Genomic DNA, 21,189 nt, shown 5'->3' on the forward strand with positions numbered 1-21,189 from the left:
CAGTGCGGCAGCTTTTAAGTTCATTCAACTTGAATAAACCTAAAAAAACTTCAATGCACAAGTACTAAATCACTGAGTGTAACTATTTCCAAGTTGGCATCACATGAAACACTGGCTCCAGGCATTTAATATGACCACACAACTCAACAACCGGATGTGCATTTGTGTGTCATGTGTTAACGAGTCCAGTGCCAGTAACTGTGACAAAGGAAAAAAATATCTCACTTGCATTGGCAGTAGACCCCATTTGTCTGTTCGGATGGCCTTGCTAATGACATCGCCCATGGCTATGAACTTGGCTGCCTTCGCCAGGCGCTTCAGCTTGTCCCCTTCATTATGTTTGCTAAAATTGGTGAAACAGAATCAGTGTTATTTCATATTCCCTATGCACATGGGGTACATGATAGGGTGTACTTGCGACACTTGGGATTCCCTGCCAAATTGAAAAGACCTACGGTAGTGTGTACCTTGATTGGGTAATCGAGATGATTGAATTAGGTTTACTGACAATGGATAAGCGCATGAGGTGACATAACATTTGACTACGCAATATATAGTCTAACAAAACCTATTAGAATCATAGCCTGAGGTCTTCATTTATAGTTAAATGTTTGTGGGCTATAACTAAACACTTGCCTTCTAAAAACTCATTTGGTAAATGCTAAAATGTTTTTATGGGAACTATTAATGAGTTATTGATGAGTAATTCCCAGCTTAAAAGCGCCAAGCAGAGAATAACTCCAAACTTACAGACACGTGTAAAACGAAACGAATGCTTATTGAAAACCGCTTTTAATAATTTTTTTCATAAATTAAGCAGCAATAAAATAAAAATTAAAAAGGAGAAAACAAGATTCATGAGTAAGTAACGACTAGAAAATCAGCTCAATTCGAGTAAATAACTAGAAAACCATATACTCCTAAATCTGGGTTTACACTAGAGATGCCCCGATTCTAACTTCACCAGCCGATTCAGATACCGATCCGATATACCGATTCTTATAGAAAAATAATCCGATTCAGATACCGATTTAGATCTTTTGTGTTGCATAGATAATTGTTAATTTTATTACACAAATATAATGCAAAGAAAATATAAATATTAATGCATTTATTTGTTTGTATTTATGGAAAAAGATATACATGTATATTAAATTCACATACTGACATACCGTGCATCTAGTAACAAAACAGTCCATGTTTCTTGTAATCTGCTATTAATAATGGTAATTACTGTTAGTGGTACATCTTTCTCTGTGATAATGAAGTCTGTCTTTTACTGCTGAACGAACTGATGCACCGGTACAAGTTTAGAGCAAATAAACGTTTCTCTAAATTACCGTTAGTGATTCAATTATCTCGGTGAGACGTCCTTATCTTCCATCACTAGCGATGTAGCGAGTCGTACTGAAGAAGGATTCACTTGCAACAGATGATGGGGGACAGGCTAAATACCGATAAGCCACTCAGGTTATTTTATGCAATGCAAACGATACATCATATCATCAGGATCAAGAGAGATACGTAAATAACTTTATGCATTGACTGCTCAAATTACTTTCGTAATGCTAGTACATAGAAATGTTACACCGCACGCACGCTTTCTTGTTTCGATCATTAGTCTCTTGTTCGTGATTGGCTGCAATAAATCATATCGCTGTAATTGGGAAATACCACACTTGTTGATTACGTCCTGTCTAAAGCCACAAGATTCCTCAGCTGTGTTGACGTTTATCAGGCTATAGACATGAAATAGATTGTGTGACAGGCTTGGAATTCATTAGGTGAAAGTAAGGAACTTGCAGCTGATGATTTTTGATTAGTGCAGCAGGCTAAAATACGGTTTTCTGCTAAATAGTTGATCTGCAAAAAGTATCTGAAGTTTCCGATTTTTTAAGAAAAGATCGGCCGATACCGATTCAGATACTTAACACCCATATCGGCACCGATACCGATTCCGATATTGAAATCGGGGCAACTCTAGTTTACACACATTGAACATTTGACATTGCTCCCGATGTTAAATAAACCATGAGAATTGTGGAAGAGTCGAGGTGTTACCGATAACCGAGTAATAATCAATGACTGGTTCATGTTTGGCAGTCCCAGAGGCAACCGTTTGATTTAAACTTGTGCAAGCTATGAAGCTTATCGGTGGTACAATCATATTCAACTTGACACTATTTCATAGTTACCGGCAATTGCATATTACTGACAACTTACCGCACATTTTACATCACTATCACAATTCACCGCATACCATTGAAGTTTGTAAGTTTACTGGCATTAAGAAAGATTGTTTGGATCAAAACCATTTTAAAGCTCATATCTGTACTATGAACTTCCACAGTGCAGTCACTCTTGTATTTCATATCTGTCTAGTGTGAAAGTGTGATTACTTGCACTATGTCATACTTGTCAGCAATTGTGTACTGCACATGACACATGTACACTGAACAAATATGAAATACAAACAAGAGTAACTGCGACGTTGAAGTTCATAGTACAGATATGAGCCTTAAAATGGGCTTGACCCAAACAACCTTTCTTAGCGCCAGTAAACTTACAAACTTCGATGATGTGCGGTGAGAACAAACCATAGATAAGGTTTTTATCTCAAATTCTCAAATGTAAACAAAGTCTCTAGCGATATCACCTAGCATGAGGAACTGCGTGTATGTAATTCTCCTGGATGAAGAGAGGATGTATCGAATAGTCATAAAAGAACAAATCACTTTTGCCCTTTAGCGACATCTTCGACGTCTCAGATTCGCTGAACGCCATCCTACACGCTGTGAAGGCATCCTACAAATAGGAATCAATAGCGGTGATACAACAACAAATGGAAGTCATCTTCTCTCACAAGTCAAAGATTAGCATTGTAGCGTGGTGTATAGAGGATGGAGCGGAGAATGGAGTATAGCGCATGCAGAGAGCTGCATCGCTGTATCTACTCACAATCTTATAATCCTTCTTAGCTTTGTCACTGTCACTCTTTAGTTGCTGCCGGTCAAGGTTCTTACTTGAGGCGCTCCAAACAGACAGATTGTGTAGCACCTGCAGTGAAACAGTGCAAAAAGAATGGCGACGATGCCTATTTGTGTAATCAAATCTTGTATCTTTCCACGCATATAATCACATTTTTGTAAATTTTATTTGTTCTCATGGCTCAATATGAAACGATGAAAGACAAAAAGTAACAAACATTGAACAAAGACTAATACTGAGAATAATATTAAGCGATTAAGATGCACTACATGAAGTTTGATGTAGCCTGACTAAACGCCAGAAAACAAGCTAGCTACTAATCAATCTATTTACACATGGTTGATACATGAAATGATAGGAGTTGTCTGCCCATATATTTTTGTTTAATATTCAATTCAACGCATTTTAATGGTTTATAGCAGCCATTACTTGAACACCGCTGTGGTGAGCTGAAGTTTCACACGTAAAGTGCTTTTCCACATTTTAGTAGCAATATAAGAGCTAAGATTTTAGATTAAACAAAGTTGATTGACAATGTAGATCCCGTGGCCACTCCATTTTAAACTAAACTATTATTTTTCATAAAGCAAATACATCCTTGAAGACAAGCTATATCATCAATAGTTTGTTGTCATGATGCTGTAAAAACAGAATTATTTGAACAGCTGTTTCACGTTTGTAAACCAAAGTTTAGAATTGCTTAGCGATGACTATTATGCCACTCAGTACCAAACCAACTATTTGTATAGCAGACGCAAGCGATGAGTGAAATACTTATTGATCAATAGCTCTTTGTATTAGCAGCCACACAGAGAATTTTAAAACTTCGCGTGTCAAAAACCTTATTGCTGTGAAATAAAATTTGAACAACAGACGACCAACAGAAGGCAGACAGAGCAGACGAGACAGTGTAAGAGTCTTTAAATTTCAAGAAACACGAAGACATTGTGTGATGATAAGGCTAGAAAAATGTTATTTTAGCTCACTATATGACTAAAAGAGTCAGCTTTCAGCAGCGTATACCTCCATGGCACCAGCGTATACCTCTATGGCACCAAGTTGATGCTTCACTTTAGGCTACAAAAACGCTAATTTCTTATATTTGCTGTTGTTGCATGATGTATAAGCTATATATAGCAATGAGCAGGATATGGCATTCTAATTGAAAGGGCCAATACAGACAAACAATATAGGACTATATATTCTACTATAGACAATAGAATCTGATGTTTCTCAGTACTTTTTAAGGAAAGAATATGAAGGCCATCCGCCTTTCTAAATTCACCAAGTTACCAGCGAACAGCCCATCATATGCAAAACATTATTAAGATGAAAAGGATGTAGATTGGAATGTCTTTAGTAGAAAGCCACATGATAATAAAAGTGTGTTGTGTTGATGTAACTATTGTCCACGGTCACATGTTCCTCCTTTTTTTACTTCAGAGCTTATTTTACTAGCTTACTTTAGCTCTTCTGCTCTCTTATTTTACTTATTTTATTTACTTACACGTACTCTATTTTCATTTTACCTTTTTATGTTGGATAGTTATATTTAGCAATGGCAATGTTCTCCCTCAAGGAAATAATTTTCTTTTAATAAAAAACCATTGCAGTCCAACAAACGCTTGATTCCTAACTTATTGCGTAGTGCGGATTGACCCAGCGTTAGCAAATGACAAAGAGGTGCATGGTGTGACTTTAGTGGGCTTCATACAAAATCCTTTCTGATTAACGAGTAGTTAATTAATTAGCCTATCGAAATGGAAGGAAACAATCATCTGCCTGCGCTGAGTCAATAAAAAGTAGTTGGTTTCGCTTGGCAAAACTTGAATTTTGTAACCGAATTTCTTTTTCGCAATACCAGTCATGTCAGACGCATTACAGCCAAGGAGATTTCACTAATTGTAGACCAACGGAGTTCTGATGATTGCCTATTGAGCAATGCTACGGTAATTATTTTAACTTCAACAATAATAATAATACCGTAAGCGACAGCAATAGCGATAACTCGTCTGACTTGGAACACACTCAACTTGCTACTCACAGTCGCAGCGAAAATCACTGAAAAATATCTGAGATGATTCTGCAATGCATTGGTAGGCTTGTTTTATGGCATCAGCTGATATAAAATTTAATCCGATTATTTCGGTATCAAAATTTTTTTCATAGACCTTGTGGTTCGAGTGTTATGACAATTCATATTGTCAAATATTAAGTTTTAGCAAATGGGTCTTTCCATAGAACTCGCCCACAATGTGTGATTAAACAAATCAAATGTTCCATGTTTAGATTATCACAAAGTAAAAACAGGGTCATAATGGATAAGTGTTGGCTTTGATAGCACCAAGCCAAACATCAACTGGCACAAAGTACGACTTCCAGCGACCACCAACACTTATTGATATAAAAAGCATTATTATGTGGTGTCCCCGACAGTTTTTGTTGCAAAACGTGTGACATGAAAGCATTGGGGTCTGAAATGTAAGATTATGTACTCAAAGAAAGCATTATTTTTTGCAAATTCGTTTTCTTGTCATCTGTGAAGTTGAATTCATTCTGCCGATGGTACCAATGTAACAGGAACACCGCATCACCTGGTGTCCCTGTTACATAGGCAACCTGAATCCAAGATAACTAACCTAAATAACTGGAATCGAAAGATATAAACATGTATGATCACTTTTATTGTATGTTGGACATATGTAATGACATAGTGTTACCATTTGGCAATATTACCAGTGTAACCGTGAAATGGTGTCCCCTTGTGTCTCTGTTACATCGGCAACCTACATGTATATGTATGGTAAGAAAGACAATTGTTTTATGTATAGTATATTGTTTGCACTCCATAGTTAACTGTTTTTATGGCATTGTAACCTGATTACCCAAGTATTAAAGCAGGTGAAAGATGATTAAGCTTGTGTCTTTTTGTTTGATAAAAAGGTATGACATGGTGTCCCCTGTTACATCGGCAACCTGTCCCTGACCTGTTGTAGAAACACCAATATACTGCAAAATTTAAAAAACAAAGCAGCAAATAACTGTTTTGTTTACAAAATTTGAATAGTTGAGCTTTCTAAAAAAAGCTAAATCTAGTGTAGGGGTGATTTGAGATTTTGGCCTCTATGTCACACTTTATGGGCGAGTTCTATGGAAAGACCCAAATACTAAATTATGTCCTGATAAAAAATTGGTTTGATAGCTGAAGAGTTAACGCTAACTTAAACCATAACTGTCACGAACAACTTTTATCGTATTTTCTAGGTAAATCAGACACGCTGATTCCGATTTTGTACTCAAAATAAAGATTAGTCCACTAACCTTCAAAGTCATTTAGGCTTTTTTAAAGCGTTTCAATATCCGTTTCAAAAACAACACAATCGGCATTACAAGCTCCGCCCATAAATATGTGACGAAACCTAGCTTTTTCAGAAACGGAAGTTGGGAATGTTTAGTCCGATTTAGAATAATAAAGATGGGTGTCTTAAAACCCATTATTATCTAAATCCAGCCTGTAAAATAGTTTCAGGTTTTTATGAAAGGGATATAAACTATTTAAAATCGCTCGCAGCTTGTTACATGACGTTTAAATGGGCTGGACGCCGAGAAAAATGAGCTCAAAAAGCGCGGTTTTATCACGAGCTAGCGTTGTTATTGCGCTTTTTAAATATGCAATGCTAAATAGCTTATCTACCTTTCAGAAAAGACTGATATTATTTTTAAGGCTGAATTTAGATATTAATAGATTTTAAAACACCCATCTCTATTATTCTAAATCGGTCTAAACATTCCTACGTAACTTCTGTTCCTAAAAAGCTAGGTTACGTCAAGTATTTATGGGCGGAGCTTGTTATGCCGATCGTGTTGTTTTCGAGACCGATATTAAAACGCTATAAAAAGTTCTTCATTACTCTGAAAGTTAGTGGCCTAATCTTTATTTTGATTACAAAATCGGAATCAGCATGTTTGATTTACCTAGTAAATATGATAAAAGTTGTTCGTGGCAGTTATGGTTTAACAATTTGTCAACTATAACATATAGCTAGCAGCAACACCTTTACCTTTAGATACCAGTTGGTCAACTCATAGAATTCTCGTAAAATAAGGATTAATATTCAGCATCTCATTGTGAAAACTGTTAAAACCATAATGCAATTCATGCACAAGAAAATTATACAGTTAAACCTCTATGTACAGTAACGTTGCTCCAACTTGATTATGAAAAACACCAATTCTTTTCTATACAAACTTTACTATAATAGGAGCTATATCCATCCGTAAGAAGCCATGATTGGATGTTGGAAAACACATTGCATCATAAGTGATTCAAACCTGTGACTCTCAGCTTGGTGGACTGACATCCTAACAAACTCCCCAATCGACCAATGTCTATAATCTCACAATAATTGCGCGCATAATTATTATCTGTGCTTTATCAGCACACCCGACGATCTTTCACAGCCAACTAGACTACCAGCGTACTAGTATATCAAATCTTTAAATATCCATCTAGGTGCTTGTCGTTTGTTGGTCTGTTGTCCGTATGTCGAGTTCTAGCAATGAAGTTTTTGGAACAAAAAACTGCTTTGCACTTTAAGTGAACTCGGAAACCCCGATTCTGCAGACGGGTAAAACTGGCACTATGCCACACAGCCTTCTTGCCATACTAAGGAATAACTATGCACATGCTTATTATACTGGCCAACCTTAAAGGCGATTGGTCAAAATACGCACGCTTATACATACTACTAAAAAAATGTGGGTCCAGACTTTTTTCAAAACACTATAAATATATTTGCATATAGCAAAAACTAAATTAAACTTATAGCATACACAGAAATAAACATCTACTATATAAACGGCAATCGTTGTCTGTCTATCTATCTATCTATCTGTGTATCTGTCTGTCCGCTTTATAGAGTACCTTACTTTTCGGACTATTAGCCGCTACTTTTATATAAGGGCGTGTCTATTCTGTGGTTTTTTTTCACCGCTAGGGCGCATTAACGAGAATTTCCGGTTAGTACACGCCTCTATTATAATACGTAACCTGCTATTCATCGTAGGGATAGACGATAAATACTGCTATGCTAATAGTATGAGTTGTCTTCTCGATATATTGAGTCACCGATAACTCCCAAATATGAGCAGTATAAATAAATTATATGGCGGTCTTTTTTTTTCGATTCGATCGTTAGTTAGTTAGTAATCTTTTATTTTCCTGATAAAAAAATAACAAAAAGCCTCTATTTGCAGGCATATTATCCAATAAAACGGAAACTGTAGAAGAATCCTGAATGCAAGATAGTAGTGAACAATTCATATTTAGTTTGAGATTATTTGTGTAAAAGTTGAAAGAAAATTTACATGAGAGGATGACTTCAAATAAGTAATGCAGGATAGCTTATACAAAGATAAATTGATTGATATGTACTATATACAAGGGTTCAGGGCTGAAGAATAGATCCTTTATGAGTATTGATTGTGGCAAGATTGTAACAGATTCGATCGTACGAAGCAAACTTAATTAATATGAGTAAGTAGTAAAATTAAATTAGTAGTAAATATTAGTAGTGAATTAAATAAAATTTACTACTCATTAAATAAATTAATGAGTAGTAAATTACATCTAATTAATATTTACTGCCAACGTGTACCGGAAAGGTCATGTGAACATTTGTTTCTTGCAACCGCTAGAAAAACGCTGTTCTCTATCTACTATATAAACGGCAATCGTTGTCTATCTGATTGATTGTCCGCCTTATAGAGTGGTCTTTCCTTTTATCGTCGTACAAATTTTGGTCGTATGAAGCAAACTGAATTAGGTAATATGTGTAGTAACGGTAAATAAATTATAGAGCGGTCTTTCTTTTTCCATCCGGTCGAACGAAGCCAACCGAATTAATATGAGTACTAATTATCGTAATATCGTAATTTCGTAATATGGACTATTAGCCGCTACTTTTCTCTGACGATTTGAGCCAAGCGGCTTATATAAAGGTGTGGCGATTCTGTTGTTTTTCTTTCACCGCTCGAGCGCATTAACCGAAATACCCGGTTAGCACGCTTTTCAAACGGCAAATTTTCTGCCGTGTTTAAAAGCACCTTTCCTGAGTTATGCGGCCTATACAAAGGTGTCTATACAGCTATACAAATGTACTATTCATTAAATAAAATAAATTAACAAGTAGTTATTTACATGCTATTAATATTTACTGCCAACGTGTACCGAGAAGGCCACGTAAACGTTTGTTTCTTGGAGCCACTGGAAAAACGCATTTCTCACCTACTAAATTTCCACATCAAAAAGGTAAGTGTTTCTTATACGATGTTGTATTGTCTATGAATTGCCACATCTCCACTACTTAATAACGTTGGATTTGCCGCTGTTCGTGATAGTGGGTCATGTTCATTTCCTTCAGCAGCCGAGTTACTAATTTTTTTCCAGCTATGAGTAGGCCTACTGTAACTTACTATTACAGAACTTTCACGAGTACTCCGAGCGTTGTGATACGCTATTGTGAAAAGAAAGAGAGCAGCTGCTATCGACTTACTGTCACCCTGCATCAGCCATGACCAGCTATACGTCGCCTGCTCAAAAGTAGGCACACACCGAAAACTGTTTCTTCATACGCCCGACAGAAAAACCAAAAATGTTGTCTATCCGCATGTGTTGCGTTGAACTAAGGGAGAGAGAGAGAAAGAGAGCGAGGAGGAGAGGGGGGAGAGAGAGAGGGGGAGAGAAGGGGAGAGAGAGGGAGAGCGAGGAGGAGAGGGAGAGAGAGAGAGGGAGAGAGAGAAAGAGGGAGAGAGAGAGGGGGAAGAGGGAGGGAGAGGGGAGAGACGGAGAGAGGGAGAGAAGGAGAGAGAGAGCGAGGAGGAGAGGGGGAGAGAGAGAGGGAGAGAAAGAGGGAGAAGAGGGAGGGAGAGAGAGAAAGAGGGAGGGAGAGCGAGGAGAAGAGGGGGGAGAGAGAGCGAGGGGAGAGAGAGAGAGGGAGAGAGAGAGGGGAGAGACGGAAAGAGGGAGAGAGAGGGGGAGAGAGAGGGAGAAGAGGGGAGAGACGGAGAGAGGGGAAAGAGGGAGAGAAGGAGAGAGAGCGAGGAGGAGACAGGGGGGGAAAGAGAGGGAGAGAAAGAGGGAGGGAGAGAGGGGAAAGAGGGAGAGATGGAGATGTAACTGCATATTTGGAGTTGTTTTACAGTATGAAAGACAACTCTCAATAAACCTTATGCTGCGCGTGAATCTATTCCTGTAGACGGGTAATGCAGCTAGTGTTCATTTAAAAATTAGAATGGTAATTAAATATGTGAATTAAAAGTAAATTTTTTTGAGCAAAAACTTTTATCCATGCAATGCCGGGCATTCAGATAGTAATTATTTAATAGTATGTGTAATAATGATTGTTTGGAGGAACTAAAGATATTATTAGACAACGCTAGCCTAACCAAACCTCTTCAAGAAACCTGCATGTTTGTGAATATCGCAAGTACCACCATTTCTTATCATCGTTAGCTGTCAAAGTGACATAAAATGTAATTCTTTTGTCAAGTTATATTTTACAATTTCAAAAGCAGACCAATTTAATAAATAATCTCAGTTTATATGCTATGCAAGGCATACCTGTCGGACATCATGATTGGACGAGGCAATCATATTGTCCAATGAGCTGTTATCAATGGTAATTCCTTCCTTGAAGCACACAGTTTTCATCGCAGCCTACAACACAGCATACGACAATGAATTATCTAGAGAAAGAAAATACTAGAAACAAACAATTTTCAGATTGCCTCTACCGTCCTGCAGCAGCAAAACAATGAACGCTGATGAGCAAAGGCCTCGAAAAGGATACTGCAAGGACATTTCCCATTGTAGACATTACGCATATTATTGATGTTTGCTTCAAATCAGTGGGAGCAGACTTGATTAGAAGTAAGCCAGACACAATACCACAGTTTTAGACTTCCATCATACGTGAGCATAGAAACCAACTAGCTAATATTTCAAAAAGACTAAACCAGAATGTGTTGGAAAATCTATAGGGCTTATAAAGTTACCTTACATAGTGTTATTTTGATAATCATTTTGATGTTTTGAGAAATTTTGTTTCCAAAAATCCAAAATGGGATAAAACAAAGGTTTCAAAATTACCTCTGACCAAATAGCAAATTTTATTACCAGCAAATATTTTTATCTAGTCATACCTTGTTCAAGAGAAAGAATTACCTTGTTCAAGAGAAAGAATTTTTGAATGACAACTTAATACAAAAAAAGCATTTCGATTCAGAGTGGAAACATTTCCCAGTTTACAAAATTTAGTGTTTCAAGGAAGACTGCCTTAGCTGAAACTGTTTTTTTAGCTATGTACTGGCTGTCATGTTAGCTATGTGTTGACTATCAAGTTAGCTATGTGTTGACTGTCAGGTTAGCTATGTGTTGACTGTCATGTTAGCTATGTGTTGACTGACAGGTTAGCTATGTGTTGACTGTAAGGTTAGCTATGTGTTGGCTGTCAGGCTAGCTATGTGTTGGCTGTCAGGTTAGCTATGTGTTGGCTGTCAGGTTAGCTATGTGTTGGCTGTCAGGTTAGCTATGTGTTGACTGTCAGGCTAGCTATGTGTTGGCTGTCAAGTTAGCTATGTGTTGGCTGTCAGGTTAGCTATGTGTTGGCTGTCAGGTTAGCTATGTGTTGACTGTCAGGTTAGCTATGTGTTGACTGTCAGGTTAGCTATGTGTTGACTGTCAGGTTAGCTATGTGTTGACTGTCAGGCTAGCTATGTGTTGGCTGACAGGTTAGCTACCGATATGTGTTGACTGTCAGGTTAGCTATGTGTTGGCTGACAGGTTAAATTGAAATCACTTTTAATCAGTAATTTTAAAAGAACAAATTTTTCGCTAAGATTTCTCTCATTAGAACTGTATTTATTTTGCATTTTCAATCTTATTATCATGATTCCAGCTGACCTATCTGAGGTTTATATATAAACTATAGAAGCAACAAACAATTAATTGATAAGAAAGAATAAATTTTTTACATAAATTTTGAACAGTAACTTGTTTCCCATTGTCTATGACTGCAGACTACACACTGTAATAATACATTTCTTAGAATTCTCATTAAATATGTGGTTGCGTCAAAAAGGTCGATTTAATGAAATTAAGACCCATAAAAGGCTAAAACATCAGCTACAATTTGATGCCATTTTTGTCTTTGTAGACCAACCCTGTCCAGGGATATATGCGTTTGAATGAGGCCCTCTTTTAAAAAGCTCACGTTCCAGCGGGTGCTTCTTTCGTTACGTCACTAGTGATACATCTGAAAAGAAACCACGAGCGATAAATATAAGGTCGCTTCATTAGCCAATCATCAGCGCAAAATTTTTATATAGGTCGTAATAAATGTTATCACTCGTAAAACACGTTGTCTGTGATCTCAAATTTAGGAATTTTACTCTATTATTAAATCGCATGGACATCGATATTTACTAAATTAATTAACATCATTACTTTGATGAATTACTCGATCGACACGTTTTATTGGCGAACATAATTGTAAAAATTGCTGTGATGTTACCGCGAAGGTGACTCTGAGTTTTCTGGGCATCAGGTGGTTAAAGTTCTACGGAGGAAGATCAGAGAATGGATGCAAATTTATCTTTTACTTTGAGTCTCCTATAGATTTTCCTGTTGAGTTTACATTCAGATTATATTTCCCTGTTTGAGGCTAAAATGTAATTTCCTGGGCGTGCGAGATACGTATGTACAGTGAGTTCTTGACGGCTTCTCTTTAATCCATAGCATCTAGCAATACAATGGCTTAGATTGATGAATATACTAAAGGTAATATTTTAGTACTCATTAATACATGTACTAATTAATAAAATTATAACCTTTTGCTATCACTAATTATCTTTTTATGTTTTTTTATCGGTTCACCTAGCTACATTTGCTTCAAATTTTCTGTGGCAGTTTTATCTAGTAAATTAGATTTATGATTTGACTTTAGATGTTCACTTCTCACTTGTAGAAAGTGAATAAAATTGATTGATCAATGCAAATCTTTAACTTCCAGAACTAAAACTTCGAAACGTTGGCTTGGCGTACTTGTGCCTTGTTAAACATTTATTCGTTTTTAAAATTACACTCGCAATCTATCTAACTCCCAATTTGAAAGCTTTCAGTAGATACGCGTCAGAATAACATATCTATGATTGACATATAGTTATTGCATTTGTTTAACTGATTACAGGATGTTTATGTCGTCCCACCCGCCGAAGCAGCTTTGTCAGTGTGGAAACTGCCATAAATGGGAAAGAGAGACTTGAATGTGTGCTGCATAAACCATGATGTTTTGTTTGAGTTTGCTGCAGTAGATGAATTTGTCTTATTGCATCAACTAAAACTATGTGAGTGGCCACGACTTGATATTTTTAATAAAAGCTTTATGCCGAGATGAAAATCTTTTTGCTTGTAAAAATTATATAATAAAATTATATTGTTGAAGATAATGCAAAACATGATTTGCAGAATATTTTAGTGAGTTGGATACGGTATATGAATGTCCGCAGAACTGGAGAATGTGAGTTCAAATCCAGTTTGCAGCAGACTTCTCATCCTTGAAACTCTATCCCTATGTATATTCTTTTCAAAGACGCAGCTTGCTTATTTTACTTACGGTAGTAAGAAACTAGTTTTCGGTGTGGGCAATGATATACAGCCCCGCCCCAAGGATAGGCGACGAGCATATGTGGGCGGGGCTTTTGGGAGGCTGTATATCGTTAGTGTGGGTAGCGGCGGAACTGTGCCGATACAAAGACCTTATTCTACATAGTTTGCTTGACAGAATTACCGTAGACAGGTAGAATCGGTAGTCGGTACTCAAATGTTTACACAGCATTTGGAGAAAGTGAGTAAGACAAATTTTCAATTTTCGTTATTTGAGGCCTTTGAAACATTCATAATAACGTATCTGTAGCGGGATTTAAAATTTTATTCTAGCCAATATGAGCAAATACAAAATAAAATATATGCCAATAGAGCCGCGTAGGACTAGACTTTTATCGCAAATAGCCAATGTGAATACAAGATATATTGACAGATATATTAAGCGTGACATCATTTTGGGCAAGTCTGGGCATGTTTTTTTGGCCTGAGCGTTTCTACCGCGATCAGAATTTTTCGATTTTAATCTTCAAATATCTTGGCAATGAAATCGCCTAACACAACAAACAACATATCAACTGATAGAGGAAAAAAATACTTTCTTTTAAGATCAACTCAAATTTGACGCAACCACATCTTCAATACAAGCAACTCAAAACTAAGCAAAGTTGAGCGTTTGGTGTGAGCTGAGTTAAGAGATCAGAATCAGCCATGATAAACTGAATCAGTTTTATAAGTGTTATTTTGTAATCAAATACAGCCAATAAACCTAAAAAGTTTAGTCAAAGCGAGCAAATTCAAGTTGTTTGCAAAAAAGTGAGATATTAAAATTAAATTTCAAACACTGTGTTACCTTAATCTGCTCAACCCTTGGTCGCTGGAACCTGAGATCAAAGCAATGGTTTGCCAGAGAGCGTATCTTGGAGCTCTGTCTATCATTACATATACATATGACTGGTATTTGAGAGCCTTTGATGAGCTGGATAAGCTCCTGCATCCCTCCCCTATCTTCATTGCCAGCCATACCGTCAACCTCATCCATGATGATACAGTGTTTTTTGCTGTTAGTCTCACCACGATCTAACAAGCATGACAGACCTCATTTGTGAAATCTTAATACATGGATGCGGAATAGAAAATATGATTGCCTGAAAGCATTACATCAAAGTATGAAGCACTAAGACGGAATAAAACTTTTATGAACAGCAACATAACTATGAATAGTGTATTATTTGGATCAGATGATACCAAAAGCTTTTTCGAACCAGGTGAGCACCTAAAATTAGTTTTTATTCAATGGTTTATTATACAAGGTTACTTAGGTTAGTTTTTGAATATGAGCCTATCTTAGACATGACCAGGGTAATGTTCCATGTTAGGTGCACTAAGTGTATGAAACACTTCTAATATATAACACTTCTGATGAAATTTACTCGATCATACCTACATGTATATTAGTGTTTACATTTCACAAATTTACATTTTTTCGCATGTGTATGAGGCACTCTCAGCACGGTGCCCTTCAATTGATGAATAAATGGAACCGCACATCTAGTGAAATAAGTTGCAATGGAAGGAGTGCTTGGGCAGAGAGAAATTTCCATAATACATCGATATGAATGAATATTTTTACACAATAATAGTATATAATTTATAGATTTCACTGATTCATCTAACGATTTAACATTAACATAAGAATTCACTCAGCTCAACTTATGAAGCCAACCCACTTTGGCATCTGGTTCATATATCTCAACCGTCGTATTCTGAAGCATATATTCTTATGTGAATACACCATGCTTTATTTACACCGTTCCACAGACCAAGAACTTAACAATAAATGCTTAATGTGATTATATTAAGATAAATGCACTATGCAATACTATGTAAACAAGTAAGTATAAAAACTAAATTATATGTAAAAAACTAAATACATAAATAATAATCACTAGCACGAGGTTTTTAATGTCTTTTGATGTTAACATTAAAAATATACAAATTGAGACAAATAGTGTGACAAACAGAGCGTAACTAGCAATCATGATAGTGATACAGAGTCTAATTTAATCTCTCAAACTCAGAATAACGTAACTTATTTATATTTTTGTTCTTAGACTTGATACTTTTGATATCATCCAAACAAACTCTTGATTTTCACTAGTTTTAAACTTTTCCATTGCATCAGTAAAATTTTCAATTCCCTCACAAAAACTTCTCCACGGCTTCAGAGGATCTTCATAGAGACGAACGAAGTTGTATACTGTTTTTCGATCATTAGTTGTTTTTATTCTAAGAAAAATATTGCAATCTTTTTTACCATTACAACCACTTGCACCAGTCTTCTACTAACAAGGAAGGAAAAAGGAAGGCATGAATAACTGTTCAAAGGTCGTTCATTTGTTAAAAAGAACTCTGTACTGATTTACAACACTGTAATATTTCGAGGAACTTCAGACTTTTCATGTTGCAAATTACTCCATACATTGTGACTAAAAGTTATGACTAAAATAGTGAACATACAGCATATCAATAATCTTTTCGAAATTAATTTACGTGAGGAGAAAAACACTGAAAATAAATTTTCCCTCCAAAGGGTTAACAATGAAACTAAAACTGACCAAGTCCCACCTACTGCCCATATAGTCAACTAGTGTGGTGTTGCCAAGTCCCACTTACTGCCCATATAATCAACTAGTGTGGTGTTGCCAAATCCCACTTACTGCCCATATAGTCAACTAGTGTGGTGTTGCCAAGTCCCACTTACTGCCCATATAGTCAACTAGTGTGGTGTTGCCAAGAGCCTGGCCAATCGTCCCCTGTAGAATCTTCTTGCTCCTTGAATCCGAAGCATTTGTTTCAAAGAAGCTAAATCCAGCTTCCTTGCAAACGAGAACAGCGGATGTGGTTTTACCGATGCCTGGCGGTCCGGAGAGAAGAGCGGCCCTAAAGCCAGCACCAGTTGGGTCACCCCGGCCAAAACCTCCAACTGGAAAATACACACATATCACTCGAATAAAAGTTAGTCAAATACATGCACAAATATTATGAAAGCCAACAATCTTTCTAAGCATATACAGTGGTGATTGTAATTATGAAATGGCTTAAAATAAACATACTATTTGTTATTAATTCATAGTTTGTGAAGTATTTATTACATGCATTATGGTAATATGCATATCGATGAACAGCTAAGGATTCATGCTACACACAAATATCATTAAATATAAACTGATATTTGCCTTTTTAAACTGGACTTTTATTTAAGATAACTGTATCTGCACATTATAGCAAAAATCCAATTAAAAATGAGTTTATATTCAGCGACAAAGGTCACTAAATTTGGCATGGTTTTTGAACAAACGTACGCATGTAACTATTTAAAAATAGATTAGTGGCCTTTGGAGTGTTAGGAACATTATAATATTTCATTGGCCAATCTTTTTTGGCTCAAGGATAAGATCAAGATAAAATGGGTGCCCGAAATACAGATGTAGATCCATATCTTGAGAATATTTTGGATGGCAGACAGAATGTTGGATGGCAGACAGAATGTCTACAAAACCTACACGTACTTCTCAAATATTTATAGTATAAATAGTCTGAGATAACAAAGAGAGCTTATGCCATATATAACAAAGAACAAAAAAATTACTAGGTAGTTTCATAAATCACAATTACAAACATCACTGTAAAAATAACATTAATGAACAATTTAGAAGTAGTTCTACTGAGGTCAAACCAGTTTCAGGTGTTTGATCGATGCTCCAAACTCAACATAAAATATCACGCCTTATTTAGAATTTCTTGCATGGAAAGTCCAGACAAGCTTTGGGAATCTAAAGTGCTCATTTTTATATACATGATAAAAAGTGCTCTTACTAAAGTAAACAAGTCTACCTCAGTTTGAAATATAAAGAACTAATGCGAAAAGGATAAACGGCATCTACCACTGACAATCCCAAATATGCTACCGTACGGTCACATATTTTAGTTGCTACAAAAATTACTTAACAAGATATGCAGCGCCAGCAGCTATAGTGACCACTGGTTGATATAGTCCCTATTGGTTGTTAGTCCCTATTGGTTGTCACGAATGTTTGTTTGTTATGGCAACACTGACCATTGTGGCCAATACCTGCTGCAGTCGATCGTTTTTGCTACAATCTGCCACAGCTCCTAGTGGTCAAATCTGACAGAAATTGTCTCTAGTTTTAAGAGCAACAAGCGCCTGCAAGTCGCGTACATTATGCTTACTCGAAAATAATAATTAAAGACAATTAGGTTATGTAAATGATTTGTTTTACGGTTTTTGAACGGCTAAAGTCAAATTTAATAAACATATTTTACTGAAGCTTGGGTTTTTTCCGAACTTATTTAATGAACACAATTTACAAATGTTTGCGTGTGCTATATTACCATGGAATAATGTGATATAAGCCTGAGAAATACTTGCACTCACAACTAGAGACGGGTTTAGTGCCAAGTTTCTTATGTCGATGCCAGTTGTTAAGCCACACGAGAAGCTTGCGAGCATTGCTTTTGTCTCCCATCTGTCCGATTATCTTACTAACGGATGTAGGCTTATACTTGTCCACCTGATGGCATAAAACAGTTTGTTGGATGAACCATTAAAGACATAGTTTCTTTCAATGAAAAAATACAAATAAAAAAACCCGAGCAATAACCACACGCGGTTGATGAACTGAGGCTACATTAGCATATACAAACTATTCTTCAATCAGAGGTTTAACAAATTACCCAAAGAAGATCGCTTGTTTGATCACGAGGCAGAGAGGGTGGAGGGAGCAGCCCATCAGCCTCTTTGGTAGAACTTTTTATTGGCTGCTGCAACTTAACACCGGGAGAAGCTGCATCCTTCAACTAGGAGAGACAATATCAGGTGACACTCAGCACTAGATAAAAACTAACAGCTGGTGACACATAACACCAGATAAAAGGCAATGGCAAGTAGCACATAACACTAAATGAAAAGCAATGACAAGTGGCATGCAAGGCTAGAAAGATAATGGTAACTTGGACATAACACTAGATGAAAGGTAATGGCAGTAGACACATAACGCTGGATGAAGAGCAATGACAGGTGACACACAACGCTAGACAAAAGACAATAATTGGTAAGGTAACGCATGACATTATATGACAGGCGACATGTAACACTAAATAAAAGGCAATAGCAAGTGACAGATAACACTAGATGAAAGGCAATGGCAGGTGACATATAACACGAGATGAAAGCCAATGGCAGGTGACATGTAACTCTAAATAAAAAGCTTTGGCAGCTGACACATAACACAAGATAATAAAATAACTCTACACTCAGTTTTTAACACATACAAAATTCACATTTCACAGACTATAATAGTGCGAAAACACGTGAGACAAATTATTTAGCATGAAAGGAGACTAGTTGTCTGAAATTGACCCTGATCATTATGCAAGTTAGTTTCGTATGCCAATGATCCACTCAGCTGCATGTACTTCTCCACAAAAAGATTAGATTGGAGAAAAAAAGCTACACAAAAACATAGCAAATGACACGCGACTATGAACAATTTTAGTACGTGTAGAAAATGTGTGTTACTACATACATGCATGTTCTAGCTCCTAGGAAAGCTAATCTGAGGAACGGGTAAACTGACTATATGAAGAAAATATATGCTGTAGAATCTGGAGCAAAGTGATAAAACGATCCGCTTTTAGTGCGTCATTAAAAACTTCTATGAATCTCTGAGGAAAACATAGACATGAATTCTAGCCGCACTTGAAACATTGGACTGAGAGAACAAGTCCAAATGCAGTACCTGTGTATGAGCTGGCTCATCTATGTCCATAGATGAATCCATACCATCAGCGAGCGATACATCTCCAGATGGTCCAATAAGCTCAAGAAATTCTGCTTCATTGATGATCTTCAGGGCAGACATCTTTTCCGCCTGTCAAAAGAAAATTAGTGGAGTTTTAAAACACAGCTAGTCGATTTTAACCATTGGGCAAAAGTGCAAATATTTGATATTGAGCTATTGACACGAACAGCTGAACAATTTATAACGCACTCCGGTCTTCAAGAAGTGAGACGTGTTGTTTAGGCAAGACGAATCTTGTCTAGTGTGTTAGAGATATACACAGCGTTCAGCGGTCACAGTTCAACACCTGCACCAATCGATTGCCTTTGTATTTATGAACAATTGCGCAGCTATCCTATTCGCGTTTTAGTCGACTCTTTTAACGATCAATCTACGAACTACAATGTCGCGAAAGTTATATTAATAGAGATAACGCGTTTTTGTTCCGCAAGTGCGGCGAAATAAACTATCATTCAAATCGATTTTGAAAACTCGCCCGGCTTGACACTTTACGTTATAAGGAATCTTTTACGTAGTAGAAAGAAAAAACTTGACATAAATTTGTTATGTTATTTGGAATTTACGCTATAGGAGCGTCTACTGTAGTGATACATGTATATCACGTTATGTCATTATTGCTAAATCTTTAAATTGCTAATTTTTTCAACTAGCAAAATATTTTGCAAGTTAAAGAAACTTAAAACATCACTTTGCTACAATTTTCGATGAATATTGTTAGAATATGAAGAAAACCGTATCATTTCCTATTTTTATCTCATCTAAAAATATGAAACAGACCAAAATGTTTATCCAATTATGCAAAGATAAAATATTGCATGGTTGGCAGCGTTCAAATGTATTTTCACGCAAATATCAAACAAAGCAAGTCTAAAGTCAATTTTAGGATTAATCAGAAGATGAAAAAAACTTGTTATTTGTTAAAGAGTGACAGAAACCTGCCAAGCCTTTAAAACAAACCTTACGACCAATAATAAAAACACAGCTAGGTGAGCTTTTTACAACATTGAATAAAGTACCCAACGTAAACGTTGTAAAATGCAAGAATTTGTGTGAAAGTTCATGTTGAATGCTGTAGAGTACTCCCAGACGCGCTACTTATTTCGTGAGATCTTCAATGTAATATAATACAGCGCAATGGGGAAAAATAATTTATATTATTCTCTAAAATTACTCCGCAAACTGCAGGGAACTTCAGAACTCAACCACACATACCTTCGCCATCTTAGAGACACCAGCATCTTGTCCGGCTACCAGGTAGTTAACCTTACCACTTAATGCGCTAACAACCCGGCCACCCAGCTTGCATATATGCTCCTTAGCATCATCCCTGTCCATGTTATCCAACTGTCCTGTTATTACAAATGTTTTCCCATTCAGGTTCACCTAAAATATTCCATTTTCATATTACACTGCTTATAGACACAAGTAGAGGTCTGAGTAGCCTGACTAAACATGCTCTGGGTGAGTATCATGAGCTCAACGTATATTATTGAATCCTCCGAGTGGATGGCTGATTGTTGTCACATCTACATATATGCCTTGACATATCGCAGATCATTGTAGTTTAATACAAGCAATCTAAAATCGACAATATGGTCACTGTATCTAGACTGACTGAATGATGCCTATACTGTGCACCTTTGGGATTTGATTACT

The 21,189-nt window shown here is 36.6% G+C and overlaps 1 protein-coding gene across 2 annotated transcripts in view; it reads right to left on the reverse strand.

Moving 5' to 3' along the window:
- Positions 1-21,189, reverse strand: part of LOC137395250 (replication factor C subunit 1-like) — a 32,886-nt gene that overhangs the window by 4,323 nt on the left and 7,374 nt on the right. The window contains exons 7-16 of one of the 2 annotated variants that reach the window (XM_068082104.1): positions 20,746-20,916; positions 19,471-19,602; positions 18,407-18,529; positions 18,108-18,243; positions 16,385-16,634; positions 14,502-14,709; positions 10,610-10,705; positions 2,959-3,057; positions 2,657-2,805; positions 226-343 (exon numbers count right to left, since the gene is read on the reverse strand). In XM_068082104.1, coding sequence (XP_067938205.1) covers positions 226-343; positions 2,657-2,805; positions 2,959-3,057; positions 10,610-10,705; positions 14,502-14,709; positions 16,385-16,634; positions 18,108-18,243; positions 18,407-18,529; positions 19,471-19,602; positions 20,746-20,916 — 1,482 coding nt within the window. Of the gene's footprint in view, positions 1-225; positions 344-2,656; positions 2,806-2,958; positions 3,058-10,609; positions 10,706-14,501; positions 14,729-16,384; positions 16,635-18,107; positions 18,244-18,406; positions 18,530-19,470; positions 19,603-20,745; positions 20,917-21,189 lie in introns of both variants that reach the window. The other variant, XM_068082103.1, reaches the window with a different exon arrangement.

Source organism: Watersipora subatra, chromosome 4, assembly GCF_963576615.1.
Source record: "Watersipora subatra chromosome 4, tzWatSuba1.1, whole genome shotgun sequence".
In the NCBI taxonomy this organism is placed as follows: Eukaryota; Metazoa; Bryozoa; class Gymnolaemata; order Cheilostomatida; family Watersiporidae; genus Watersipora; species Watersipora subatra.